Source organism: Rhinolophus hipposideros (genome assembly GCF_964194185.1).
Source record: "Rhinolophus hipposideros genome assembly, chromosome: 19".
Taxonomy (NCBI): Eukaryota; Metazoa; Chordata; class Mammalia; order Chiroptera; family Rhinolophidae; genus Rhinolophus; species Rhinolophus hipposideros.
Genome location: NC_138065.1, coordinates 38,016,364 through 38,042,763, shown reverse-complemented (window position 1 = coordinate 38,042,763; position 26,400 = coordinate 38,016,364). Strand labels below are relative to the sequence as shown.

The 26,400-nt window shown below is 44.1% G+C and overlaps 1 protein-coding gene and 1 long non-coding RNA gene across 4 annotated transcripts in view; one reads left to right on the top strand and one right to left on the bottom strand.

Annotated features, from left to right (window-relative positions):
• PROX1 (prospero homeobox 1) overlaps window positions 1-18,697 on the bottom strand; it is a 52,103-nt gene extending 33,406 nt beyond the window's left edge. Inside the window, exons 1-4 of one of the 2 annotated variants that reach the window (XM_081025861.1) lie at window positions 18,156-18,697; window positions 17,918-18,022; window positions 8,194-9,977; window positions 1,187-1,305 (exon numbers count right to left, since the gene is read on the bottom strand). In XM_081025861.1, coding sequence (XP_080881987.1) covers window positions 1,187-1,305; window positions 8,194-9,910 — 1,836 coding nt within the window. In that variant the 5' untranslated portion in view covers window positions 9,911-9,977; window positions 17,918-18,022; window positions 18,156-18,697. Of the gene's footprint in view, window positions 1-1,186; window positions 1,306-8,188; window positions 9,978-17,917; window positions 18,023-18,155 lie in introns of both variants that reach the window. The other variant, XM_081025862.1, reaches the window with a different exon arrangement.
• The window catches only part of LOC308487519, a 198,075-nt gene continuing 189,596 nt past the window's right edge, over window positions 17,922-26,400 (top strand). The window contains exon 1 of one of the 2 annotated variants that reach the window (XR_013991714.1): window positions 17,922-18,293. This is a non-coding gene — a long non-coding RNA (uncharacterized lncRNA). The remainder of the gene's footprint in view (window positions 18,294-26,400) is intronic. The other variant, XR_013991715.1, reaches the window with a different exon arrangement.

Sequence of the window (26,400 nt, the reverse complement as noted above, 5' to 3'; positions counted from 1 at the left end):
GGAGAAAACATGCCTTCCACTTAAGGAGCTCAGCCAGGGAAGGAGAAAGATAAAAGGCTGAAGTTGATACACAATTCAAAGCAAACAGGAGGGAAAACAGAACTTTTCTTATAAGGCCAACTAAAACATCAGTGAAGGAAACTGAAATGAGCTGGCCTACAAAAGGGGGCCAACGAAGCAACGTGGGCATCGGGCACAAAACACTCTTCGTAGAGGGGAGGGGCGGAGAGCGAGCATGTTTTGGCAGCTTGTGAGTTCTCAATGGCAGAAATAAAAACTTGTACATATGGGGGTGGGCAGGGGAGGGTGGGGGAGAAAGCACCCAACCCTAATAAACTAATCTCAGCTAATGTAATGTTTAGCAAGATCCTTGGATAATGATACCATGCGTGTCATTATCATCATCAAAACCCAATCTATGTTTTAAAAAGTTACAGATGATTAACACAACATTAAGTTGATGCAATTACTTAAACCACCCCCCCACACACACACACAGACACACATGCACGCACACACACGCAGAACCAGGAGGTCCCCATATTCTGTAGAATGTGGAAGGCTGCAGCTGTAGGGCCGACAGCTTTCATATCCTCATTTGAATAATGTGTCCTGAATCTGTCACTTTATTCATTCTCCTTATGCTCAGTGTACTCTGCATCAACAACAAATTAAGTTGTAAATAAGAGACAATCATCACTTTTGTTTTTAAGCAGCTATTGCATAGAGAATTTCAATGTACGCTCCTTTTCGACAGGGGGAGAAAGAGGTGCTCGAGTTTGCTTTCATAAGCACAAATACAGGGAAACTAACAGAAACAAAAACAGAAACAGCTTACTGTTGCCGAGGGGAGGGAGAAAAATATCCTCTAAAGCACATCCATTCAGTACCAGTAGAAAGTTCTTCCAAGAAGTTACTAAGACATGTAAAGACAGAGGCTAAGTGTCCCCGAGTACACTGGAGACCCATGTGACTTATTAATACCAGTCCTGTGGTCTTAATACGCAGGGGGCATCTTTGCTTGGTCCAGCTTTAGACAAAAGGAGAAGTGCATTAAATCAGTTACAACACAGGTGTGTCAATGAACTCCTTGCACACTCATCTCTATTAACTTCCACGAGTTCACATCGCTATGGCATGCACAGAAATTGAAAAAAAAAAAATCAATGATGCGCAATGTCCCTACCTTTACATCGGAGAAGTAGGTCTTCAGCATATTGGAGCTGGGATAGCGGGTATAAAAGAACATGAGCTTTGCTTTTTTCAAGTGATTGGGTGACAGTCCTTCCTGCATGTAGGATGCAACTGGTTAAGGAAAACATTTCTTTTTTTAAGGACCAACCACCTCCCCACCACCAGGAATCTGGAGGCCCACCAAGCAGCCGTGGGAATTTTGGAAGCAAATGACAGTGGCCATGGAATTAATCACTAACTTGCTGCCACTTGCTCAAAATGCCCATGGCCTGGCAGAAATGGCCAAATGTCATGGCGAGGATGCACAATTCAGTTGCAGAATCTTGGCTCCTCTGTGGCGAGGATGTGACCCTGTTGGAGGTCCTTGTCCTATCTATACGTTCACTTGTTGCTAAGGAGACAAATGCACCCAACACGTGCCACACAACTCATCACGAGAGTTTTTTTTCTTTTTCACAATTACAGTTCTGTTTATTCTTCCCTCCATGCTCTGCAGTTCACATCAAATTATTATACTAATGTACGTGAAAACATAAAATGCATTATTTTGAACACTGTCAGGCAAGCTTCACATTTTACCTTTTAGTGCTAATCTAATGGAGCATCTTGACTCACTTTCTTCCTATCTCATTATTATATCCTTTTAATTGTTTCCTTTTAAATAATAGCTAAAATTTGGGAGGGGTAAGTTTGGCACAGAACGGGGAGGGGGTGTTGCTTTTTTTTAAAGCAACGATCCAAAACCAAATACAATTTGCATCTCCCGGATTTATAGTTAACTCCTTTGGAGAGTGGCGCAGTGGTTGGGACTAACAAATCAATAACTGTGGGTTAGCAGATCAATAAATGGCCACTTACCCAAAATAAGAAGGCCTATTTATCTGGAAACATCATTCCCTTTTAGATCTGTAAACAGCAGACACTAAAACAGTTCCCAAGAGAACGTGAGGCTAACCATAACAATCCAGGCTTCCTGATTCTCCCCCAGTTTCTTGGCACTCCTCAGCAGACTCCGAGCTGGGATGGCTCTGGTCACATCTGTGCCGCAGCCTGGCCCTGCCATTTCCTCAGCAAATTAATGGCTTTATAATTTATCAGAAATGAAGATGCACGTGGAGAAAATCAATGTGGTCCCCCACAAGGTCAATTAAGGGTCCTTCCTAGAAGCTTCTCTAAGGATTTTCTCTTAAAAGAGAGTTGGGGAAAAAATAAGGAAAAAAAGAAAAGGAAAGAAAACGTGTATGTGTGTGTGTATACACACACACAGTTTACTACCCAACAAATATTTCACACCTTATGAAAAAAGATCAAATAAACACAAATATGTAGGAAAGGTAAAGGTTTCCAAATGACCTCGACCGAATACAGCATGACCGATCTTAGGAACAGAAAGAAACCAGAAAGCAGCTAGAGAAGCATAATCAAATTAATATTGATAAGCTCTTCATATTGATAAACTTCTTATAACAGGGTGTTTAACCAAATATTCTGCTGAGAAGGTGATTAGCATTTCCTTTAAGAGCATGCAAATTTTTAAAAGATCACCTTGGTTTGTAAATAGAAGAGTTAAATATTGTGGTTCCCCCGCACACTACCCCCCCCCCACACACACACACTGGAAATAAACACTGAAGAAAGAAATTTTGATTTGATATCTGTAAGCCAAAGCAGCTTAACTGAACTTGTGTTTTTGTTTGAGATTCTTCATGATTACAAAGACGATAATTTATGACTGACATACTTTTTGTGCCAAGGAAAGAGCTGAAAGGCTCTCCAGTAACCTCCATTAGACAGATAGAGAAGACTAAAGGAGCATAGCACACTTCAGGACCATCTGTCCAAAAGGATAAGTGAAATAATAGTTGCAAGCTGTCTCCTATTGCCTCGTGATAAGAGTTTTAGGCAAGTCCAAACTTCGACAAACATTCTCAGATCTGGGTTCTAATCTTTTTTTATTTTTTATTTTTCTCAGACAGCTACATTGAAACAACCTGGAGTATTTAATTATTAGTGGGGGAAAATCCCAAATCTTTTCAATTTTGGTCTCATGCAAAACAAATTGTTTTGCGGTGGTTCTCAGATGATTATAGAGCTACCCAAACTTCCTGAGGCTTTCCATACATTTAAATTATGCTAAGATGGTTTTGTTCTTTTTATTTAAAAGACAAAGCAAACTATCCATCTTATTTTTTTGATGGGGACTTAGGGGCTTTGTATTTCATGAAAAAAAAATTATTTTGATTCGAATTTCTCAAGTCTGTTTTTGCTTTAAAACGTTTCCTGTTGGTAATACTTGGAATTGATCAGTCGACATGGAACACAGAATAAATCTTTATCTCTTGCTCATCGTGTAATTGAGATAAAATTCCCATAAAATATATGTTTCTAATAAACTATTAAAAATAGCTAATGAAACATTTAAAAGCCAACAGTTAGATAATCCTTTTTTTTCCTCCTCAAAATAAATCTGAACTGACCAATTGGTTAATTTCCCTTTTAAGTGCTTGTGCTGAAAAGCAACTGTTCTTCCAAGAAAGCACTAGCTGTTTCCAGGATACTTACACGCGCACAATGACTCATGATGGAATAGATTCAGTAAACATACAGCTGTACTGAACACGAGCTAAGCTCCATTCAAGGCCAGGAAAGAAAATGAGCACAAATAAATATTAAGGAGGTAAAGGGGGGTGGGTGAGGGGGGACGGAACGCAAACAAGATCTGTGCAGGCAGCTCATGTGGCTTTGCCTCAATTCTCTTAGCCATAGCTTTGTGAAGACAGATGACATTCAATTCTATGTGTAATGCAAAATAGACAATAACTACTGAAACTTGAGACAGCTGCCAGGTGTAAAAAAAAAAAAAAAAGAAAAAGAAAAAAGAAAAAAAAAGAAAAGATGATAAATCCATAAATTAATGAAAGACATCTGCTCGGGAATATAAAAGATCAGAGAAGTAGAGTACTACAGCTGAACCTAAAGCGGTGTTCAAACAACCTGAGAATCGAAGTGTTGTCTGTTTACCAAAGCACAATATAACCTTACCTAAGCGGGCAGCAGCGGGAGCAGCAGAGGCAGCAAAAAGGCAAATGGTAGAATAATAGGTTGTGAAGGCTGGAGGCAGAAAATTCTGTTTTCCAACTGAACTCTGAATCGTGGCTAGCGATTCTGCAAGCTGTATTTCTAACCAAAGGGATTCGGACTGCTTACTTACAGTTTTGAAACCACTTTGAACCCAGTAAATTTTGGCTTTCTCCGTATGCTCTGATTTGCTATGTTTCTAAGAGGCTTGCCCCCTAGAAACCTTAAATGGGGAGAGCAAAGACCTAATCTCCCTCATTTCATGAAAGTGATAAAGCAACTTGTCACACCACTAAGTTCAACAGAACTGGTGCCATATGTAGTTTAATGGAAATTAAAAAAAAAATTTACTTACTTCATAATGGGGGATAGGAACCCAGAATCATTCAGTCTTTTATATACATGTTTCCCTAATATAGCCAAAAGAATTATTATGGCCCTACAAGACTTCTAAAAAATGTAAAATATCAACTTCTATGGATTATTTCACATTTCGGAAATTCATTTTTTAATCCATGTTTCCCTGTTGGATTTTAGTTTCAGATTACTGAGCCATTTATTTTCCTTTCTAAACTTCTTCCAGTATTTTTAACATTCTCCCTAAAAGTTGAGTACGGGAAAGCAGGCTGTCACAGACAACAGGCTCTGTTTCTTCACCTGCATGTCTTAAAGGCTGATAATCCTTCTCTTGTGCTTTAATTGGGTGTATGCAAATGTTTGAGGCCTAAACAAGGCTATTTTTCTTGAGATGCAAAGAGGATGAATGACAAGGAACATCACGAAGAAAAGCAATTGGCTGGCTGTTTCTTTTGCAATTTGAATAAAACTTAATATTTGATTAAATAGATTCATTTGCAAAGATACTGAACACATTTTTTTATACCCAAGACGTGAGCTCTTGGAGCAGGTGCACTGACGTTCAGTTTAACATGCACACATTCACTACTTCCTTTCTCTTAGAAGGGATAATGAGGTAGTGTGTTCTATTATATAGAACATATACGCGTAATGTGTTGAACTTAAAATAGATTTATCTGATAAGCTGGTATTCTCAATAGTTCTTATCTTGACTACTTTGTTCAGAGAAACAGATGACGCCCTTTGGAATGGGAAAGAATTATTTAAGAATTAAATTATTCATTACAGTTGGGAAAGTCATGAACTAAAAATGAAAACATACTAATGACAATTATAGTGGTACCATTTCTGCTCATTTCCAGTTATCTTTTCTAGGAATAACTGTACAACACATACAAATATGGGCTTGTATACCTAAAACTGAAGTAAGACATCACTCATTGTGATCCCCAGATATTTCTTTAAACTAAACGTTTGAGAATTTCGCCTACACAACATCAGGTAAATCAAGGGAAGAACTCACTGCCATGCAAGGAGGGAGAGAGGAGAAAAGTGGATCCAGTTTCCCAACAAACACTCAGGTCCTCACTGGCTTCAGAATTATGTGGGCTATAGAAAAGGTTGCTTGCCTATCTTCTTCCTAAGAAATAATTTATCCATGAGATAAATGATTAAGTGTGATGTAATAGAGGGAAAAGAGAAAGAAACAGGCTAGACGGCTAGAAGGTGGGAAATGGAATCATTAATTGCAACGAGAGGCCCAAGTTACTTGGCTACATGAGAGAAACAACTCCAGGAATAAGCACCTAACATTTCATATGAACACAGGTGTTTCCAAACCACCACTGTTCAACAGAATCTTACATTGTTAGGAGAGAGGACAAGTTATTCATCTGAAGAAGAAGCAACTGTGTTCTCTTTAAAGCCTTTGATACTTGTAGAAATAAAGGAATTTCTTTCAATTCAAAGCCTCAAAATTCCTCAGGGGATTTAGGAAGGGTGAGACAATGCACATGGCCAACACTTAAAGCAATCTAAAAGATTTTTTTTTTCATAGAAGACCCAACTTACTTAAAACAAAACACAAAAACAAAAAACACAGACATAATTATCTGCTTACAATGAAAAGTCTAATTAAAAAAAAAAAAAAGCCATAAACTGTCATCTTGAGTTAAAGAGTTTAGTATGAACTTTTCGGACTTTGAAATCCCGGCTTCAAATAGTCACCAAAATAGGCCTGGCCCTTGCGTGTGTGTGTGTGTGTGTGTGTGTGTGTGTGTGTGTGTGCATGTATGAGAGACAGAGACAGAGAGAGAGAGAGAGAGAGAGAGAGAGAGAGAGAGAGAGAGAGAGAGAGAAACGACCATCACTACTATTGGCTTCAAAATGAAGTAAGAAATCTCTGAGGAGCAATGGGGGTCTAGCCCATGACTGTAGCCTGGTATGAAACTCAGAAGATGCTCATCCTGCAAAGGGATGAAAACACATTCAAGCCATTGTGTCTTCTTACTTTGCCTTTCTTATCACCAACAGCTATACTCCTCCAATCATATTAACCAATGTTTATTGCCTGCTTATGAGAACAGGTAAGGTACTTTGTGCAGCTCTGATTCCTGCCTGGTGGATTCCATTTTAGATCTTTGAAAGGTAGAAGTTAAATCAGCAACCAACCCAAAACTCAATTTCTTTTTCTGTATCTAAGTGCTCAACATCTTTCTCTTCCTTTCCCTCAGGACATGATTCTCTTTTTCCTCACTGTGGAAAGGGACTCTGTGCTTCCTGTGGGTCTCATACTAGTTCCCCTTCATCTTATCAGAAATCTTCACCAGTATCCTAAGACTTGGCTGGAAGGATGACCTTCACTTCCTAGGAAAACACATTTCCACCAGAGTTAGAACTCTGCACTTACGTGGCAGCCATTGGAGTGGGCTTACCTACTAAAATGTCAATTTCTAGTCATCAAGACGATTGCTCAAAGTCCTCAATTTAGCAACAGCCAACTTAATTGCTAAATTTTATATCCATCTGCAAATTATTAAAGAAACATGCCTCTACCTGCCCCCAAACGCTATTATTCTACTATCCCAAACCACCAATGACTGCAAGATTTTTAAAATTTTACTGCAAGGACCAATTTACAGAGAAAAAAAAAATCATCAGTTAAAAATAGCTGGAGTTCAGGACAGGGTCTAATAAAAAATACTATCACTGCATCACTACATCAAAGTCAGGTTCAAAATATAAAAGAGTCATAAAAAGAGCCATTTTTTTAAGTCGAATACAGCTGAGTTTTATATTTAATTGTGCTCTCTCGCTTTCCAAAATAATTTGCTTTGTGTATGTTAGGACAAAAGATTTCTGTGTATGGCTGAACAGAGGTTAATCATGCATGGAGGCAGCTGCACCAAACCCAAAGAACGAGAGACCGATGCCGTCTGAATAAATCAGTACCTGTATATTTCCTTTAAAAAAACCATGTCTCACTTCAAGATGAAAGAGAGAATCTAACTCCCCTCCCACATCCATCTTTCTCCCACTGCAGCTTCCCACCAATACAGTGCTCTTCATTGAATCATGCCCTCTTTAAAGGGCTCAGTTGGCTTAGAGGGAGACTTTGCATGGAATCTCAGGGATCTGAACCTGACTTTTCACTCCATTATAAAACTTACCATCTTTAAAAAAATAATATGTCTGATAGAATTCAATATTACAATGAGATTTTTTTCCCCATCTCTGAACTTACTCTTTTTTAAAAAGGATAAGAATACAGGAAAAACAGCAGAAAAAAAAAAACACTGTGGAAGAAGCGCATCTTAAATATTAGCTCTTTGAAGCAAATAACCTGTGAAAGGTGCCAGGATGTTGGTTTAGTGGGAAGGTTTTGTGCCATCAGAAGTGCCACATGTGTGGATAAAAGCTTATTACTTTGAATAATAGGAAAGATTGTGTTCTTAAGAAGATACTAATCTACGTTATTCTACGTATTGTGTAAACCTGACCCTTTGGGAAGCCTGTTGTTTTTGTTTTTGTTTTCCTTGAGAGGAAAATAAAAGGATATTGCACTTCCCGAATAAGGTGAGATTTCGGACATGTCTTGAAGATCGCCACACTCGGACTTGATGAGCGACAAGGACAGCCCTTCCGCAGTGCTGGGTGGGTGTGCTGGTGAACAAGGATGGTGGCTCAGGTGGTGGGATGACATCTTGGTCCTCAGACTTGTCGTCTCCCTAGTTAAGTCTAAGGATTCAGGAGACGCTCTGTCTTTTCCCGAGAAGGAGCCGGAGGGAGCACCTAATGGACTCTGAAATGGGTAGGCCATCAAGGGAAGGGGGAAGGGGTGACGGAAGGTGGATGGGGTGAAGCCCGCGGTGGAGAGAGGCGACTGGTGCAGGGTCTGGTGGTGGCCGCCAGTAGGGGGACCGGAGGCAGACTGGTCAGATGAGTTTTTGCGGACAACCAGGGGCAGGGCTTCTGTCTGGTCTGTGGAACTGGGCATCTGTACGTTGCCAAAGGTGTCCAGGGGGTTCGGAATGATGACGTCACCAAAGCACTGCAGGCGTTGGTTGGTGGTGTGGAAATTGTGGTTTTCCCCATTGACTGCAAATCTGGCCTGGGGAATCTGGAGAGGTGGGAAGACCTGAGGAACCTGGCGGGAGGGTTTGGCCGCAAAGACTTTGACCACAGTGTCCACAACTTGCGACATGGCAGAGTTCAGTTCCTGTTTCAAGGTCTCGGCCAAATGTTTGCCTTCTGGTTGTAAGGAGTTTGGCCCGTGGTCTCTCTCTTTGTTGTTGCCTTCTCGCTTCGGCTTGTTTTCAGCCATTTCCTGCTCCCTGATCAGGGCCCGAGCTCGGTCAATAAACTGTCCTGGGTCTAGCTCGCACATCTCATTATCTGACCTCCCCACGGAGTCCTGGGCCCTGGCATCCAGAATCTCCGAGCGCATGCTGTCTTCAGACAGGTTACCATCTTCATCATTTTCAGAATCAGTGCTGTCATAGATTTGGTAAAACTTTTCCTGCAGCTGGCGCAGCTGTTTCTGCATGTCCTCCAGCTGCTGTTTCAGCTGTCGGCGCTCCTCTCGCTTCTGTTCTTTTCGGGCTGAAACCAGCTGCTGGAAACTCTGTTGCTGCTGCTGGGGCAGCTTTTGCTTGCGTTTGTTTTCTCTGTAACTTTCTCGGGGACTCACAGACTGTGGGGCCATCTCTCTTTCATTTTCATTGCCCCTTAATGCCACACTGGGGGAATGGCTCATACCCCGAATTATATTCTCAACCCGGGCGCGCTTTGCTCTCAGGTGCTCATCACATAAGCGATCCATATCAAACTGGCTCATAGTAGGCCTGCCAAAAGGGGAAAGACACTCTGGGGGGCTGTCTCTTGAAGAGTTGCTGCATATATCCTCCTGATGTACTTCGGAGCCTGTACTAGAGAGACCGCTGGCTTGGAAACTGGGCTCCGTGCCACCATTTTTGTTCATGTTATTTTTCAACAGCTGGGAAATTATGGTTGCTCCTGGAAAAGGCATCATGGCATCTTCATACGAGTTCGCCCTCTTCAGCAGCTTGCGGAGTACATTTGACTTCTCCCCATCTGCATGCTGCACGACCGAATACTCAACATCCTGCTCGGAACCTTGGGGATTCATGGCACTAAAAAACGTTGCTCTTGCCTTAGCAAAAAATGCAGATGCTGTCCCTACCGTCCTTTTCACTCCAATGTCAACTCTTCTCCTCTTGGTTTGCCGGCTTAAGAGGGCTGTGCTGTCATGGTCAGGCATCACTGGACAGTTATTGTGCCATCTTCAAAAGCTCGTCAGCTGGGCACAGCTCAAGAATCCCGGGACCCTGGCCAACAGAACAAAAGGACTGATGAATCATTTTCTTTAAATTTCTCCAAATTTCCTGACCTCAATCCTGAATCAAATGCAAAATGCATAGGCTCTGGGATTTATGGCACATTACAATTATTGCAATTTATTATGCACTCTGCCTGAAATGAAACATTTTTAAATATTTCTGCTCCACTGGTTTAAGATGGATTAAGATTAAAAAAAAAAAAAAAGCAAAAAACTGCTTAAGCACCAGTAATATGATTCTCTTTCACAAATGCCTAAAATGATACTGTTTATCTTCAGAAGAAACAGTAGATTATAAGTACACAGCCTCTGACAACCAATTGATTAAATTTTGGGCATTGAGATTCATGTTACAAAAGAAGATGGAAGTGGGCTATACTTAAGAAATAAGGTTAAATTTGGAGGCTGCGTGAAATTTGGATGAAAAATTCCATTTCTGCATTAAAATTGTTGTGGTTTTAATGCTATGAAAAGAAAAAGACTTTAAAAATAAATGCAAGTATTTAACACATACTCTTTATTGCTGAATTTTAAAATATTTTCATCATATGTGAAATGGGAAGGAGCACACCCCTATCAGCCTCTTTTGAACATAAATGGGCAATTTAACATTGAAACAAATGCACAAATACTCATATTACAAGTCTGCTTATTTAGCATAGCTGTGCATTTTTATTAGTAAAATCGCATTTGAAGATGATGTCTGTTTCTATATTTTAATGGAAGTATGAGAATATTTATAAATTTCCATGATGTCCTTTTGATGACCTAAATTATTATAAAGGGGCTCACTGCAAAAAAAAAAAAAAAAAAGGGATATTGTCACATTTTAGAAATCAATAAATTTAGGTAGGGAAGTATACATACACAGCTTCCGGACTAGTTTTCTTCTGTTCAAATCTGCCAAAATCATACTTCATGTGCCTAAAGAAACTCTTTAATATACACCATTTGTGAATTGCATGTCTTATGCCAAATTTAAGGGAGGAAAAAAGACTGAACGAAGATACATAAAGAAGAAAGAAAATCACATCACTCCAATATATGTGAGAAAGAGAAATACCTTCTCTGCCTATGAACTTCCATTATTTCTTGGGAATACACCACAAAAAGAGGCCATCCTTCCTTGCATTTTATAAAAGGCACTTGACATATTTTGTGACTTACTAGCGACTGACACTAATACCCAATTTGGCATAAATATAAGATGTCATATCTTTTTGCTTACAATTAACATTTTATGAAGAAAATGAGAATATTTTTTTCACACACGGTTTATCTAATATTAAACTTCACGTTTGCTTAACAGAGCACATCTTCACAATAACAGGGTCCATTGCCAAAAGCAGCGTGCAGAGTGTTTGGAACAGCTCCCATCTCTTTCGGTTCACCTGTAAAAACATCTACGTGCTCCCTAGGACTGCATCTGTGGCTAGTTTTAAAGAATGACTATCCATGCAAATAGGCATAATTTCAGCATGAAATAACCTGTAAAAATCAAGAAAATGCTCATTGCTTAGATAGCAGTGTGTATTTTTTTTTTAAGCGAGAAAGATTTCATCAAGCAGTCCTTGCTCCTGGTTTCTATACGAAGATACAACATTTTAAAAGAGCCTGTTTGAGAGTATCATGAAAGCAGTATGATGCCTCTTTATATATTGTTTATATGCTTGAGAATAAAATACGTTTTGTATGCTCAGGATAAAATTTCCTGAAGTTGGAATGGAAACATAGCTTAATAATTTCAATATTGGGTTCAAAATCGAATTCAGAATAACTGAGACCCCCTCACACATTAATAATAAAATTGGTTTCAGGAATCCAGAAAGGCAACGACAAATCTTTCACTAACACATTCGATATGATAAATCAGGTGTAGCTGTCAGGTGAGAGGAAAAAAAGGGAAGACAGAGACAAACAAGAAAGAAGATGAATTATTTCGAAACTCAGAAAGACTTGCACATTGTGAGGAGGTTATTTTTGCATGCATACCAGCTTTCCAAAACTAGACTTCGCTGTCATTATTTAAAAATTTTACCTCTTTTCTTTTTGTGTGCAAATCCTTTTCTCTTTAGTACCACCTGCAAAGCACGAGGATCTCCAATCAAAACATTGAACAAACTTTCTGTAGTATTTTTCTCCCCCAATTCACCTTAACACCTAAACTGGATTTTCCTGCTACCCATCCTTGCTATAGGAAGAGTACCTCTGCAACAGAGGCTCAGAAATGAGATGCTGGTGTAAGAGATGAGCACAAGGTCATCCACAGGCATCCTTCCTTTCCAACTGCCATTTACCTTGCGTCAACTGCACTTCCTCTCATCTAGCCTAGGTACCAACAGCTGCATCCCTGCTTCATGCCAGAGCCAAGAGGCGGGCTGTGCTCTTCCTAAGGTGGAAACAAATGATACTCTCATCTTCAGTGGAGACTAAGTGTGAAACATGCTTGTTGGGTCTTTTAAGAACAAAATATCCTGTAACTTCCTCCAAATTCACCACTCATCTGGTTTTTGCAATTCTCTTTTAACTGGTCAGAGGTTTTAGATTCAATAATGATTCGTTTCTGTTTGGGGCTAAGAAAATTTAATTCCTTTTAGGTCTTGTTGTAAAACGTCCAGCTGAGACATAATACATACGATGAAACAAATGGGAAAAATAGGAAAACTAGCATAATCCAGCACAACAGGGCATTATATTAATAGGCACAAATAAATATATCTCTCCATATAGCTTAGACCTAAACTTAGAAATAAAAGTAATAGTGCACGTTGGGCTTATACCCCTTGGAGGCTCTAGGCAGGATTAAATATCTGTAACTGGTTGACACAGTACTTTACCAACATAATGTCTCATAAACAAGTTATATATGTAAATATGTTTACTACATAAGAAAACATACTGTTAAATGACTATAATATAAACTAAATCACTTGAAAATATTTTCAAAGCATTTCCATGATTTCCCAATTCCGAATTTAGAGAATGCTATGGAATGACTTTAAGATTTTAAAAATTCCTTTATTTCTCAACGTGTGTACTAAGCCAGAATGTTTCAACTACAGTTATAATTGATTCTTGTGTGTGTTACGTGCCGTTGAATCGGCTCTGACTCCTGGCGACCCTACGAATGAGTGACATTCAGTGTCCTGTCCTCACAGCCCTGCTCAGCTCCTGTAGACTCGAGCCTATGGCTTCTTTTATGGAGTCAATCCATCTCCTATTTGGTCTTCTTCTTTTCCTGCTGCCTTCTATTTTCCCCAGCATTATTGTCTCCTTATATTTTAATTTTAACATTAATTTTGAGTTTTAACCAGGCACTATGAAACCTCTTGGTCAGCAATGGTGGATATCAAGATCAGCAAGTATGCAGAAAAATACTGATGTTGAATTTGGAGTCAATTGTATTACTGATCGGATACATATACTCTAATCCTGTAAACTCCTCCTTAAATAATGTGAAAATCTATAGAGAATATTTTTGACTATTAAATATTTTGTTGCACCATTTGGCATCTAATTACACAAATGCTTTTGGTAATTCCTACACAACAGATACCTTAGCATAGCAGATTCCTCCCCCAAAAAGATAATATCAGAACAAACATCCAGGTATAATCACGTAAGATTTTAACTACTCCAAAAGATTCTTCTTAAAATCTGAATTACCTGACATTCTATTTAACATAATCCTAAGGTAGCTGATAGCTAATGGTAGTAGAAAATAATTTTCAGTGAAGAATTTTGAAGGAACACCCCGGGGTGAAGTAGAAAGTGGTTAAGTGCTCTTACTTTAACAAAGAACTTATTTTGGGGTGAGGGGGGCGGTGCAACTTTTACACAATTATCTGGAGTCCAGATTCTGGACAAAGAAGTGTTTCATTATGGTACTTATCCAGATAGTTCAGACACATCTTTTAAGAGGCAGGGGGAGTGTAAGGTTGGCAATGTTTCTCATTTGGATTATTGAGGATATCTCTTTGTTAGTAAAATGATTTGAAGACATTGCTCAAGCTTACACTTCTTTTAGAAACCGTCCTTTGACTGGGCCTCTCATCTATTTGGGTCAACCTGGTTATGAAATTTCAAATGGGATATCACTATCAAAAACATTTTCAATCAATCTAGAAATCAGTAACTCCGGGGGGGAAATCAGATCATTTGATTTAGGTAACTCTCCTCCAACCCCCAAATCACTACACTGTCCCCTTCACTGTATTCAAGAGTTTATTTTGTTAATTAGCAACTTTTCCTTTGGAGGTGTTTCTGCCTAGGATCACGTTAAGGAAGGCTTTGACATTTATTTTGAAGAACTCACTTGACATAAGTTAATACTTCAATTAACTAAGATTGTATTGTCAAAATCTTATATCAGATTCAAAATTTTCGTATCATAATAGAGTTCTCAAATCATAACCATTTCATTTCAAATTCCTCCATGCTATCAAAAATTCCATCCATTGTCACCAGCAAAATGAACATATAATATTTCCTGAGACATGCCTAACATATCCATATTTCTACTCATGTAAAGGGTAACAATTCACCACATTAGAAAATCAGAGTGAGAAATAATCTCAAGAAAAAAAACACACTTGTTTCTTTTCGTAGAAATTTGAAACACTCTAAATATCCTTTGAAGATTTTAACTACAGTAGGCAATAAGGTGTGAGAAATTTCTTATGTATATGTCCTTTCCAATTTATACAGGTTCTTATATGGAGTCCTATAATAACATGTCATGTGCAATCCATCTTCATATTATAAAATCAGTAATGTTTTACAATTTCTTTTTTAATCCTGAACCTGAGGAATTTCTTATATTAGCAGTTGCAAATGCAAGACAATGCCTAAAGTGCTATAAGAAATTCAGGGGGGAAATTTGTACTTTGAACAAATGAAGAGCAAGCCTGGCAGCTAGCTTATGTTTTAAGATTGCAAGTGCTACTTATAGAGGAACGATGCTAGGAAATGAATAAAGTGGAAACAAAGATACATGTTATGTATGCATGACTTTTCCCCCCACAAGGTAGTTATTAAACTAAATAGAATTCTGCATAACAGACACATAAAAATATCAGTAAGTGCCAATCACAGATAACCCCTATTAAAAATAAAGCAAAAGAACATATCTGTAGATGACATTTTAATTATGAAAGAACTTCAAAAGCATCCAAGGAAAGTATTGGAGGGAAACTTTGATGTTGAAGTCTAAAGAATAAATGACACATCCGATCTCATTTTCATGAAACAACAATCATCAGCTAAGTAGCAAAACCAACAAAAATCATTCACCATCTAACCTAATTCGATGAGACTCAAGAAATAGCCTGTGTAAAGAAAAAAATTTCAAGGCCAAGTTTTAAGAATCCAGACATAGTGCTTAGATTGAATTCTCAATATCTTCCTCACACATCAAGCTACAGTCCTTACCTTCGTCTATTTTACCATTATATAAACAGGTCCATGTTGTGTGTATGGACAGGTTAACCCGAATACTCCCCTTTTTCTTCCTCACTACATACAACTCATTTCATTTTGAAAAATACAAAGAAGTTCTTGCAAGAAACTCTTCGTAGAACTGACTGCCCACATCTTGCATCAAATAGAAAAGCACAGTTACCTCTCACGTACTTGAGATTTTCCTTCTTCATCAAAGTAATAACTAGGACATCTGGCACATGTCTGGTACAATGACAGGCTCATTCTACTTTATGAGAATATTTAACATATGACTTGAAAGAGTTTATGCACATACCTATTCTTTCTGGGCAGAGAGAAAGCATGCTAAAAAGATAAGCTTTAATGATAGTAACACTTTCAAACTGACTTTAGTCTTCTTGGCAGTTACACACACCACCCACGGCTGTCCAACACACACACAACACACATCACACACACACACACACACACACACACACACACACACACATGTGCCAGCTCTCACCCCCACCCCTACCCTACCCTCACCACCACAGACCTGGGAGATAGATAGACATAAACTGGACGGAAGCAAAGGGAAAGTCAATCTCCCTCCACCTGCTGCCTGAAGTGGGGGTACTTTCAGCCGCCTGGCAGACAGCAGCCTGAGACACAGCCTCAGCAGCAGCCTGCCAACATCCTTAAGAAAAATAAACAAACACATACCAACTTGGCCCCCACCCCCAATCTAAGAACTCACATGGCAGGGCTCAAAACATAGCAACAGCCCATTCCCATTAGCCCATTCCCATTAGCTCAGACAATCCTATTAACCAGGGCAACCATAAATTCATAAACCTCTACAACCCTGGGGCATGCACTGTGGTCTGGAACTGCACAGACACACACAGACACAGAGGAAATTTGCACCTGTCTTTCTTGACACAACACACCTGTCAGGCCTGCTCATGCGCACTCTGCTAAAAAATACACCTCTGCCTACCTAGTTTAGGAAAGGAAATGATTTTTTTTTTTCATAAGGGAGGGTATAGGTGGGAGGGGAGAGAGAGAGAGAGAGAGAGAGAGAGAGAGAGAGAGAGAGAGAGAGAGAGAAGAGAGAAGAGACTTCTAGCCTTGACTTTGAGAGAAGGCCGTCCTGTGCTTGCTCTGTTTTTATAAGCTCCAGGAGACAACACACACCTTCTTGGAAAGACTCAAACAAGCAGGTGAGCTCCCAGCCTCCCCCCAGGCAGAGGAGGGTTCTGGATTGCCAAGAGCAGCAGCAGGTTCACACTCCAACCTGCCTCCTTGGGCTACTGAAGACTATCGCCCAACCTACTTCTTCTCTCAGCCGGCCTGGAGAACTCTCAACTTCCAAAGAAGCTGAGATGGGGCGATAGACGAACGAGTGTCTGGAAAGCTACTCCCCGTTTACCTCCCCTCTGCCCCCATCCCCAATCCACACTCTCCAGCAACGCCCAGTTTCAGCAGGAGGAGTAATTGGCCAGCACACCAGAAGAACTAACAACTTGCTAAACTGGGCTTTGGGTGATGTCTCCCCTCCAACCCCTCTGCGCCCCCCCACCCCGCCCCCCCGTTCCCCTCCTTGTTTATTCAGGCAAGATAGCGGCTCTCGCCGCCCTCCTCAGTATTCATCCCAGTAACAATTACTCTCACCTCTCCTTTTCTCCCTTCCCAGTCCTCCGAACTGAGGCAAAACTGTAGGTACCACCCAGAAAAGACAAGATCGAAGCAACCCAGCACCACAGACTTCCAGCAATGACTGCGAGAGTCTCGGCCTCGCACACCCGCTGCCCAAGAACATCCTGTATCCCCACTCGGACCGCGATCTGTGCGTCTTCCCGCGGCGCTGGGGCCCCAAACCCTCTTCCACTCGACCCCCTCAGGCTCCTGGTACCGCCTTACCCTACTCTGCTTGACCTACCCTGGGGTTCCTTGGAGCTCAGCAGAGGGGCACCGCGCTCTTTTCCCGGGACCATCTCTCCACCAGTCCAACCCCGATTTCAACATTTCGGCTTCGACAGCGTTTAGAGAGGAAAGTAACAGAGCGCCCCCCTCTTGCCTCACCCCTCCTCCCCACTCCCTGGCCCTCTGCAGGGGTTAAAAAGGAGAAGTGAAAGGTATGCAAATGACAAGCAAATTGGAAGAGCCTGGAAGAAAGGCAGCTATAATAAACTAGACAAAGAAAAAGAACGTGGGGGACGAGCCCAGGAGTTTTGACCGGGGGAGATAGGAAGGATGAGGCTTGGCGGAAAGCGGGGATCCAGACGAACAAAAAGCGACCCTGTTCCCCTCGCGGTCCTCTCTCCTGAGAAGAGAGGGCGAGAGAAAGAAGGAAAGGAAGCGAACGCCCCCGCACACCCCAGACACTGCACACAAAAGGTGACAAGATCAGCGACAAGTCCAGCAATATCAACCTCCCCCCTTCGCCAACACCACCCCCAGCCACCAGCAGGAAAGAAAGAAATAAAAGCCAAGCGGATCACTTACTCTTAGGAACTGGGAGGAGGGAGCGCTGAGTTCCACTGAGTCTCCTGCTCAGAAACTGTTTACCGGCTATTTTATTATGATTCATTTAAATAACACCATTTTCTCCTGGAGAGAAAAGAAAAAGATGTTTACATGGGTCTAAGTCCTGGGAGTCTCTTTTCTTCTCATTCAAGAACAAGCTAGTACAAGTGATTCTGGAAAAGGGGAGGGGACTGGCAAGGGGACAGAAGATACTTACGCGGTGCAGAGAGCTGGGGGACCGAGGCTGCTTTTTTTTTTTTCTTTTTTTTCCTGCCGGCAGAGAGAGGAAAACACGCGCGCGCTCACACCCGGTGATATCTTGCGGGTGATGAATATGATAATTGGACAAGGGACGGTGAGTAAGTGCGACAGCGAGCGAGCGAGCGATCGGGGCGAGAGGGAGAGGGTGGGGAGGGGAGAGGGGAGAGAGGAGAGCAGGGCAGAGGAGAGGAGAGAGTGGGAGAGGAGGAAAGAAAAGCGGGGAAGAGACGAGGAGCAGAGCGAAGGGAGCGGAGAGGAAGCGAGGACGGGAGGAGAGGGCAGAGGCGCCGAGCAGCGCAGCGGAGAGGGCGCGGGCGGACCCGGCGGAGCTCTTTTGCGCCACTCCGCGCTCCCGGCGGCAATGGTGTATTATTTCAGAGCGCTCCCTCAGCTGAGGGCTGCGCTCCACAACAAGATTTACTTTAAGACACAGCTGAAGGAAACAGGAAGACTGCACGTCACAGTCTGACTGACGTACCCGGTCTCAGCACCCAATCGCGAGGCGCCTTCGGATTCAAGGGGGGATTGCGAGGCAAGAGAACTTGGGAGGAAAAAAAAAATATAGATATATATAAAAGGGGTGGGGGGGTGAGGGGCTGGGAAAAGAGGAGGGGAGCGGGGCCCCGCGCTCCCCCTCCCCCGCCCGCAGCCCCGGCCCCCACCCCCACCCCCACCCCGCCCCGCCACCGCTTCGGGGCCACTGGATCGCCGCTGCGGGGCCGGAGCGAGCCATCGGCGGGGCACTACCCGCCGCGGGCGACGGCGCGAGCGGCGCTCGGCTCCCACTCGCTCTTCCAGGACGCAGGTCCTCTCTCTGTCCCCCCCTTCATTTCCCAGATACAGCTGACCGAGTTCGCCCAGTGGCCGAGGGAGCGAGCGCTCCTCGGATTGGGGTGAAGGAAGGCACGGAAAAGTATACTGGAGAAGTTGGCGGGTTTAGGGGTGGAGTGGTATAGGAGGAGGGAGTGGGGAGCCTCAAATCATTCCACTTTTAAAACGGTAATAGGTAGTGTCAAGAATACACGTCACTCTTGCTTCTTTGTAAAAGGGAGGTGGACGATAAAATGCAGGTAGGTTTGGGATGAAAGCAATAAGGTGCCAGAGGTTTCCCACCGGCTCCGTTGCGTCGGGTATTACAAGACCAGCCTTGGCTGAGTCCTAATCAAGCGCCCGTCAAAATTGTTAGGAAGAAGACGCCTCGCCGGTGGTTCCTTCTAACAACGTTATTTGGATGGCAGGTAGAGCAGCCTTAAAGAAAATGTTAACAAACATTACCTCGCGATTACCCCTCACTCACTCACCCCAGGATAATCAAAAAGAGAGGTTTCCTACAGGATTTACATCGTTTTGACGCCTGGGTAACAAACTTTTAAATGTATTAGGTAAGAAATTTCTAACGCTTAAATTTCGGGCTTCAACGTAAAGCCACAGAAAATTCACTTTGGTTTGACATTTCTTGGATGAAAAATAACCAGCAAGATTTCTCTAGATAATGTGGCTCTTGATGAGGTCTTCGGGGGTTTGCAAGTTACAAATGCTGAGGAGGGAGCCTCTGGCCAAAGCTTCCAACGTCTCTCTCTCTCTCTCCCGGCACAATAAACGGCTTTTAATAAAGCAACAGCATTTATAACTTAAAGGTCCTATAAAAGCTAGGATTTGCAAGGGCTGCAAAGCAGAAACATTCATATCTAGTCGATTAGAGACTCATTTTCTTAGGTAGCATGGGGACAAATAGTATTGGTGTGTCCCTCGAATTTAATCAGATCAAAGGTTGATGTTGCCTCATGACAACAGGGTGTTTATGAGGTTTGTTACAAGTACTAGGACTGAACATTACCGCCGGCTTCTGCAACACACACACACACACACACACACACACACACACACACTACACACACCCTTCTCCGAGGATCTTTACCATTGCAGCCTCAAATTCATCACACTGTGAAGTCTTCTCTTTGAATAAGAATAGCGATGATAATATGTCCAAGTCTATACCCAGTAGGAAACTTTTGGCAAGGGATTCAAACTTTGAAAAGAAAAATCAGGTCGGCCAGGTTAGATGTCTGAGATCAGAAAAGAGACTTGCCTGAGCCTCGGCAACCTTCATTTCTTCCCTTTCACTGCCCTCAGACACTCCCTCCACCCCATTACTGAAACAACATAGCCTCACGCAAGCACACCACTCACACTTTTAGTGAGTGACTATTGTATCAAATGTTCTAATTGAGATGTGACAATTTAGGCTCACAACAGAAATAATCTATCAACGTGCCCATGAGATGCAGGATGGAATACTGTTTCTATTGGTCGGGTCCTTTCGAGGTAAGCGGGTGTAGTGAACAGGGGAATGTGGGTTCCGTGAATGGATGAAGGCTACTTCCTTTCTTCTTATTTCCTCCTATTATTTTCTTGAAGTATGCCAGTTTGTACCTATGTTAAAGCCCGCCCAGACATAAACTAGGAGGAGTAAAGGATGTTATGTCCTCCACACCTTAAAACCATCTGCTCAGTTTGACATTTAAAAGGGAGGAGGGCAGGGAAGGAGGAGGGGGAAAAGGGGAAAGAAAGGAAGCTGAAAGAGAGAAAACATTCAGACTTTGAAAGGAATGGCTTGACCTGCAGCCCACAAGTTTATGTCAATTGCACCTAGCATTCGATGCACGTTTTGTACACACTACGCTCTGGAACTGATGGCGGGAAAAGTTACCTGCAAGCCCCAGTAAGTCCTTTATCACTCCCCGGGAAAGGCAGGCCCCAATCGAAGAAGTCGGGGTAACCCGTTTGGAAAACAAGGAAGCGCCCCCACCCCCAGCCTCAGCGGCGGAGGCTCGCGGCTCGCCACGCTCGGCGGTGGCAGTTCGCAGCCTGCTTTAGGGCTCCGGAGCTGCTGGTTGAAATAGGAGCGCGCGCGACGCTGGGCGAGCGAGCTCGGTCCGCAGCCCAGCTCCGCGAGCTGCTTGTTCAGAGCCTTGTCCTGTCCCCTACCGTCGGGGCCACGTACAGGCCAGGCTCTTGGTAACCTCTCTGGCCAGAGCGGCAGCGCTCTCCCGGGTCTCACGCTGCCCTGGAGCAAGGCGTGAGGCCCGAGCCCCTTATCTCCGGCAACTCCTGGTTTGTTTTTCTGATAGGGGAGAAGCGATCAGTCAGCCGGGAGACGACAAGTCGCCTAGATATTGGCTCCATCTCTGAAACCAGCGGCCAAGCACAGGGGTCAATCCGTTCTCCAACCCACTGCCAACACAACCCCAATAACTTAAAAGTCAACCCAAGTTCTGACAGGTCAACAAACCCCATCCATGCAGGCTGCGTTTATTTATTTATCTGAAGGGAGAGGTGTGTGTTCTTAGTCAAACTTGCAGTAATCCCTTGTGCATCTGTTTCTGGGTGAAACACACTTTGCCTTGATATTTCTTCGATGTATTTCCCCCCTCCTGTTCTTTCTTAAAGTCGTTAAGTGGGAGTAAGAGGGAAGACTGCATATAAGTAATTTAAAACCTTGCAAACAATCGTCATCAGATCCTAAACAAACCAATTCTGGGAATTTCAACCAGATCCAATTGCGAGACAAACGTGGGCGTGGATTCAGGGGAAGGATGCTGGAGATCCTGCCTGGGCACACACACCACCAACCACCACCCTAAAGAGGGGAAGAGAAAGAAAGAAAAACCAACTCCAGGGTGCAGGCCGGCCTGCTTGAGGCTATCTAGAGGCAGACAGACTAATTGACCTCTATATTCCTCTCTCTCTCTCTCTCACTCTCTCTCTCTGCCCCTCTGCCCAGTGTGACGCCAAGCCCAACTTGGATTTGGTCTGAATGTCTGAATCGGGAGAAAGTGAAATACCGCAAGATCAGTGGCAATACCAGCTGCGGAGTTTCTTTCCCGGGAACCCCCCTGCTCAGAAGCCTCCCAAGTGATGTTTGTTTAACCAACAGCTTTCAAAGTAAACAAAAGCGCATCACTCCAAAGAAGTTGAAATCTAACCCTTACAAGAATTTGGGGTCAGGGTGCTAGCAGAAAAAGTAATTTTTAAAAATAATACAGCCCCCAGCCGAATAGGGGTCCATCACAATGTCTAAAGGAGCCCAGAATAGTCATAAAGAAATCAGTTCATCAAAAGGATTCATTACCCAAAAGTGACCTCGAAGGAGATCACTCTTCCCCCCAACAAACACACGCCTGCGGGGAGAGGGGGTTGGTTGTCAGAAAGGGAACGGGCACACTACTACCTGATTTTATGAAAGTGAGAGAACACCATCAAAAGGAGGTTATGTTCCTTATCCCGGAGTAGAAAGAAGGCTGGGAGCTGCGCGCGGCCAACCCTGGCTTTGCCTCAGGCACCGAACTTTCCAATAGCAAGATATTAACAGATGGTGGTGAGCACATGGAGGGCTGTTACTTACATAATCCAGCCACTCCGCCCGGCCGCGCGGAGCCCCGCGAGGCGCCCGCCAAGGCCGTGCTCTTGCCTTGCGAGGGGTGCTGTTGCCCCCCGAAATAACTCGCCTTTCTCCAACCCCACCTGGCTCTTTGAGGGCTAGGATTTGGAGAGGTCGTGATCTCGGGGGGGAAAAAAAAACTGCACATCGATCTGGCTGTGCTTTATCTTCTTTAGTCCACCGTAGAGAAGAAGCTGGAGACCGAAAGGCAGAGGGAAGCGGAGGGGACGCTTTCGGGGAGAACGCGACGTTCTCCCTCGGTAACTGGGGTGCCAGGTCGTGGAATTTACGCAATTTACACCCCTCCCTCTTTGGCTCAAATTAGCATATCTCTCGCTGTGGCTGAAATACACCGCAGGCTCCCGCAGGAGCCGAGGGGGAGTGGGGTGGGTTGAGGGTGTGAGTGCGCGGGGACGCCTTTGCACGCGGGGGCGCAGTGGGCAAAGTTACGCACAGCCTCGGGCACCGCCACGCTTCCGAGCTGTGGCAGGTTTTTAAGCACTGGTCCTCGAACGCGGGGCGTCCCCTTGGGCTGTGGGGCCGCCCGCTGCCTTCACGCGCTCACCCACCTCCCCAGAGGCCCAGGCCCCCCGCCCCGGGTGTGCCTGTGTACCTCCGCGCGAGTGCCGGGGGACGTGTTTGTTGGCCGAGCCTCCTCCCTGATGGCGACTCGGGGCCGCCCAAACCCGTGAGGACTACGGCTGCGTGTGTTGGAAAAGTTTCGGGGCGGGCGGGACGGCGGGGAGCCTCCTCTCCTGGCCCGCGGCTGAGCGGGGCTGCCTTGCGCGCGGCTTCCTCCCGGTCTCCTCCTTCCTGCCAGCCCTTCCTTCCGCGCCGCGGCCCCGCGATAGGTGTCGCGGCCTCTGGGCGCAGAGCGAGCGAGCGAACGCGCCAGGCAGCGGCGGTGGCGCCGCGCGGGGAGCGGAGGGCACGCCCCTCCTGCCCTCGCGGCCCTGGGGTCTCAGTCGCGCGTCCTGCGCCCCGCGCCCGGGGGCCCCTGCCTCCCCCCGGGCCGCCCCGGGGACGCGAGTTCCGCGCGCCCGGCCTGAGCGCGGCGCACGCCCAGCACCGGGGGCAGCCACCTGCTCGGGGCGCGGCGCGGAGCTGGGGCACACCCGACGCGGCCCGACCCGCGCTGACCCGCGGCCTCCCGGCTGCCTGTTGCTGCCGAGGCCCTGGTGCCCACAGCCAGTTGACGCACTCAACTTGAGAGAGGGGGGCTCTCCTGGGACCGAAAGAGGGGCGGGGACGTTTTAAGGGATGGCCATCTCCCCTCTGCCCACCCCTTTTCTTTTGTTAATTGGTCTAAGAATATTTGGCCGTTATTCCCAGCTTCCCTGTCTTTGGTCTTTCGAGTCAAGGGTGTGCATTCGGAGGAGATGCGCTCTCTGTTTTCAGGGGTGTTGAGGATAAGACTTAAGCTATCCCTACTGTCTCTCTCTCAAAGCTTTTATTCAGGATGACCAACAGATTAGAGATAAGTAGGTGTAGGCCGGGCACAGAGGGAAAAGAAAAGAAAGCTCTGAGTTTTGGATTTATTTGGGGGGGGAGAGAGAGTGACTCTGGAAAGTTGCATTTTGTTTAAATTAGAGCAAGACAAAGTTGAAAGCCAGATTTCTATAATTTTTCTGGTAATATTTCTTTTATGAAGTATTTAAGTGTCTGTTTGTCATCATTTTGAGATCAAAAGGAAAATCCATATGTTGCATAGTTTTCCGAAATTGCTATTTAAATATGTTTTAAATGTTTTATCCAACGTGGAGAAGGCTGCTCAGAGGCAGGCTGGTGACAGGGATAGAGGGATGGTTTGATGTGGAGCAGCGTTCCCAAGCCCTGGCTAATCCTCAAGAATCACCAGGGGAGCTTTTAAAAAATAAAGATTCCTGGGCCCACCTCTGGTAAGCAATCAGCTGAAGGACCGGGAATCTGGGGGTCATACTGTTTTTCCAATTACTGCTCAGCGAGTTACTATGACCTTGGGTGTGTTGTTTAATCTATCTGAGCCTCAGTTCTCTTTATCTGTTAAATGGGGATAATATCCATCTCACAGAGTTTTTGACTTTTATATAAGTAAAATTGTTTAGCACATGATTGGTGCTCAATAAACTCAACCTATTTTGTCTACAAATGTGTGCTGTACATACTTGAGCTGTCCTATACTCCTTGTATACAGACCTACCCCCAATATTTTGGTGAAGCTAACTGGATTGTTTTTCGATATGTACATTTTAGCTCATGCATAGTTGCTACTTTGAGCACTTTATATGCTCACCTCCCCTACCTTTTAGGCCACAAAAAATAAGTTAGAATTGATGCATGTTTGGAAGGTAGGCCCTGTGCTCTTGGACCTAGAAATGTTCATCAGGCCCAATGGCAGACAGAGGCATTTACCATTCTAAAATTCTCTCTCTCTTTTTTTTCACCTTCCCTGCTTTATAGATGGTAAAGTTTTCTTCTAGAAGCCACCCTTTAGACCAGTGAAACACAGGACAAAAAGTTCTGTTCAATGAGCGAACAAGAAGGAAAAGAAGGTCAACATTCCTACGTAACAAATGTTTATCATTTATCATTACGTTTTTACATGTTTGAATGAACAACTCCCCCAAATCTACCATTTCCCCCGAAAATAAGACCTACCCCGAAAATAAGCCCTAGTCAAGATCATCAGCCAGACAGATGCATTTAGTACGTTATGATGGTGTTCCAGAAGAAGATGGCATGACTGTATTTGAATAAATGTAGATTGCTGTACATGAAAAAATAAAACATCCTCTGAAAATATGCCCTAATGCATCTTTTGGAGCAAAAAATTATTATAACACCTGGTCTTGTTTTCGGGGAAACACAGTACGTAAAACGCAACACTCAACAAATGACTACAGACTCACCCCAAGGTAATTAAGAGAAGAGGGCCCAGCCAAAGACAGCTGTGAAAAGTCAAAGAAAGATAGGCCGAAAGGTGCCATCTCTGGCTGTGATTCTGTAGTACTGTGAGGGAGGAAAGCCAGAGAAATGGAATGGGCTGAACCAGCGGAGAACAGATCAAGAAGGCTGGCAGTTTTAGAGTGGGGATGGCTGGGAGTGCTGTGAGTGGCTAATTAAACATCCCAAGGAAGGTGTTTTGCTGGTATCCTCAGAAGGCTGAAGATAAGTAATCATGGTGTATTGGTGGGGAAGGAAGAAATTACCAGCTTGGGGCATCCATAGGCCCAGCCCCTAGGGAATGAACCCAGGGGTTGTGAGCAGGCCTGAATGAAGGAAAGCCCTTTCATCCCCCCACGTACCTATCCTCTGCAGGTTTGTGGATTTCTTTGAGCAGGTATGGAGATTCCTGCTCTCTGGCTACTCTTTCTGTAGGGCTGGGAGGCTGTGTGTTTGTGACTCTAGGAGACAAAACAAAGGACTTCAAGACAACTACAGAGAAACACTCATCAGGAGTCACGCTGTAGGGAGATAGGTGACAATTTCTGGTTTCTTACTCCCAAGCACCCTCAAGGTGGAAGGAACACTTCTGCCTACACGTATGGGGGAGGGGGCAGTGCAGAGGCTGAGAGGTGAACATTGCGGGTGGGGGCAGAGTATGTTGGAGCAGTGGGAAAGTGTGGGGGGGGGCTTGGGAGAACAGGGTTCGGAAGGGAGTGTGTGGGGGGGTGATGGGTGGGGGTGAGGTGAGAGTATGCATAGGTGAGGGGGTGGGGGTGGGGGGAGTGGGTGTCCTGCAGAAGGTGAGAGGGGTGGTGGGGGTAGCACGTAGTTTGGG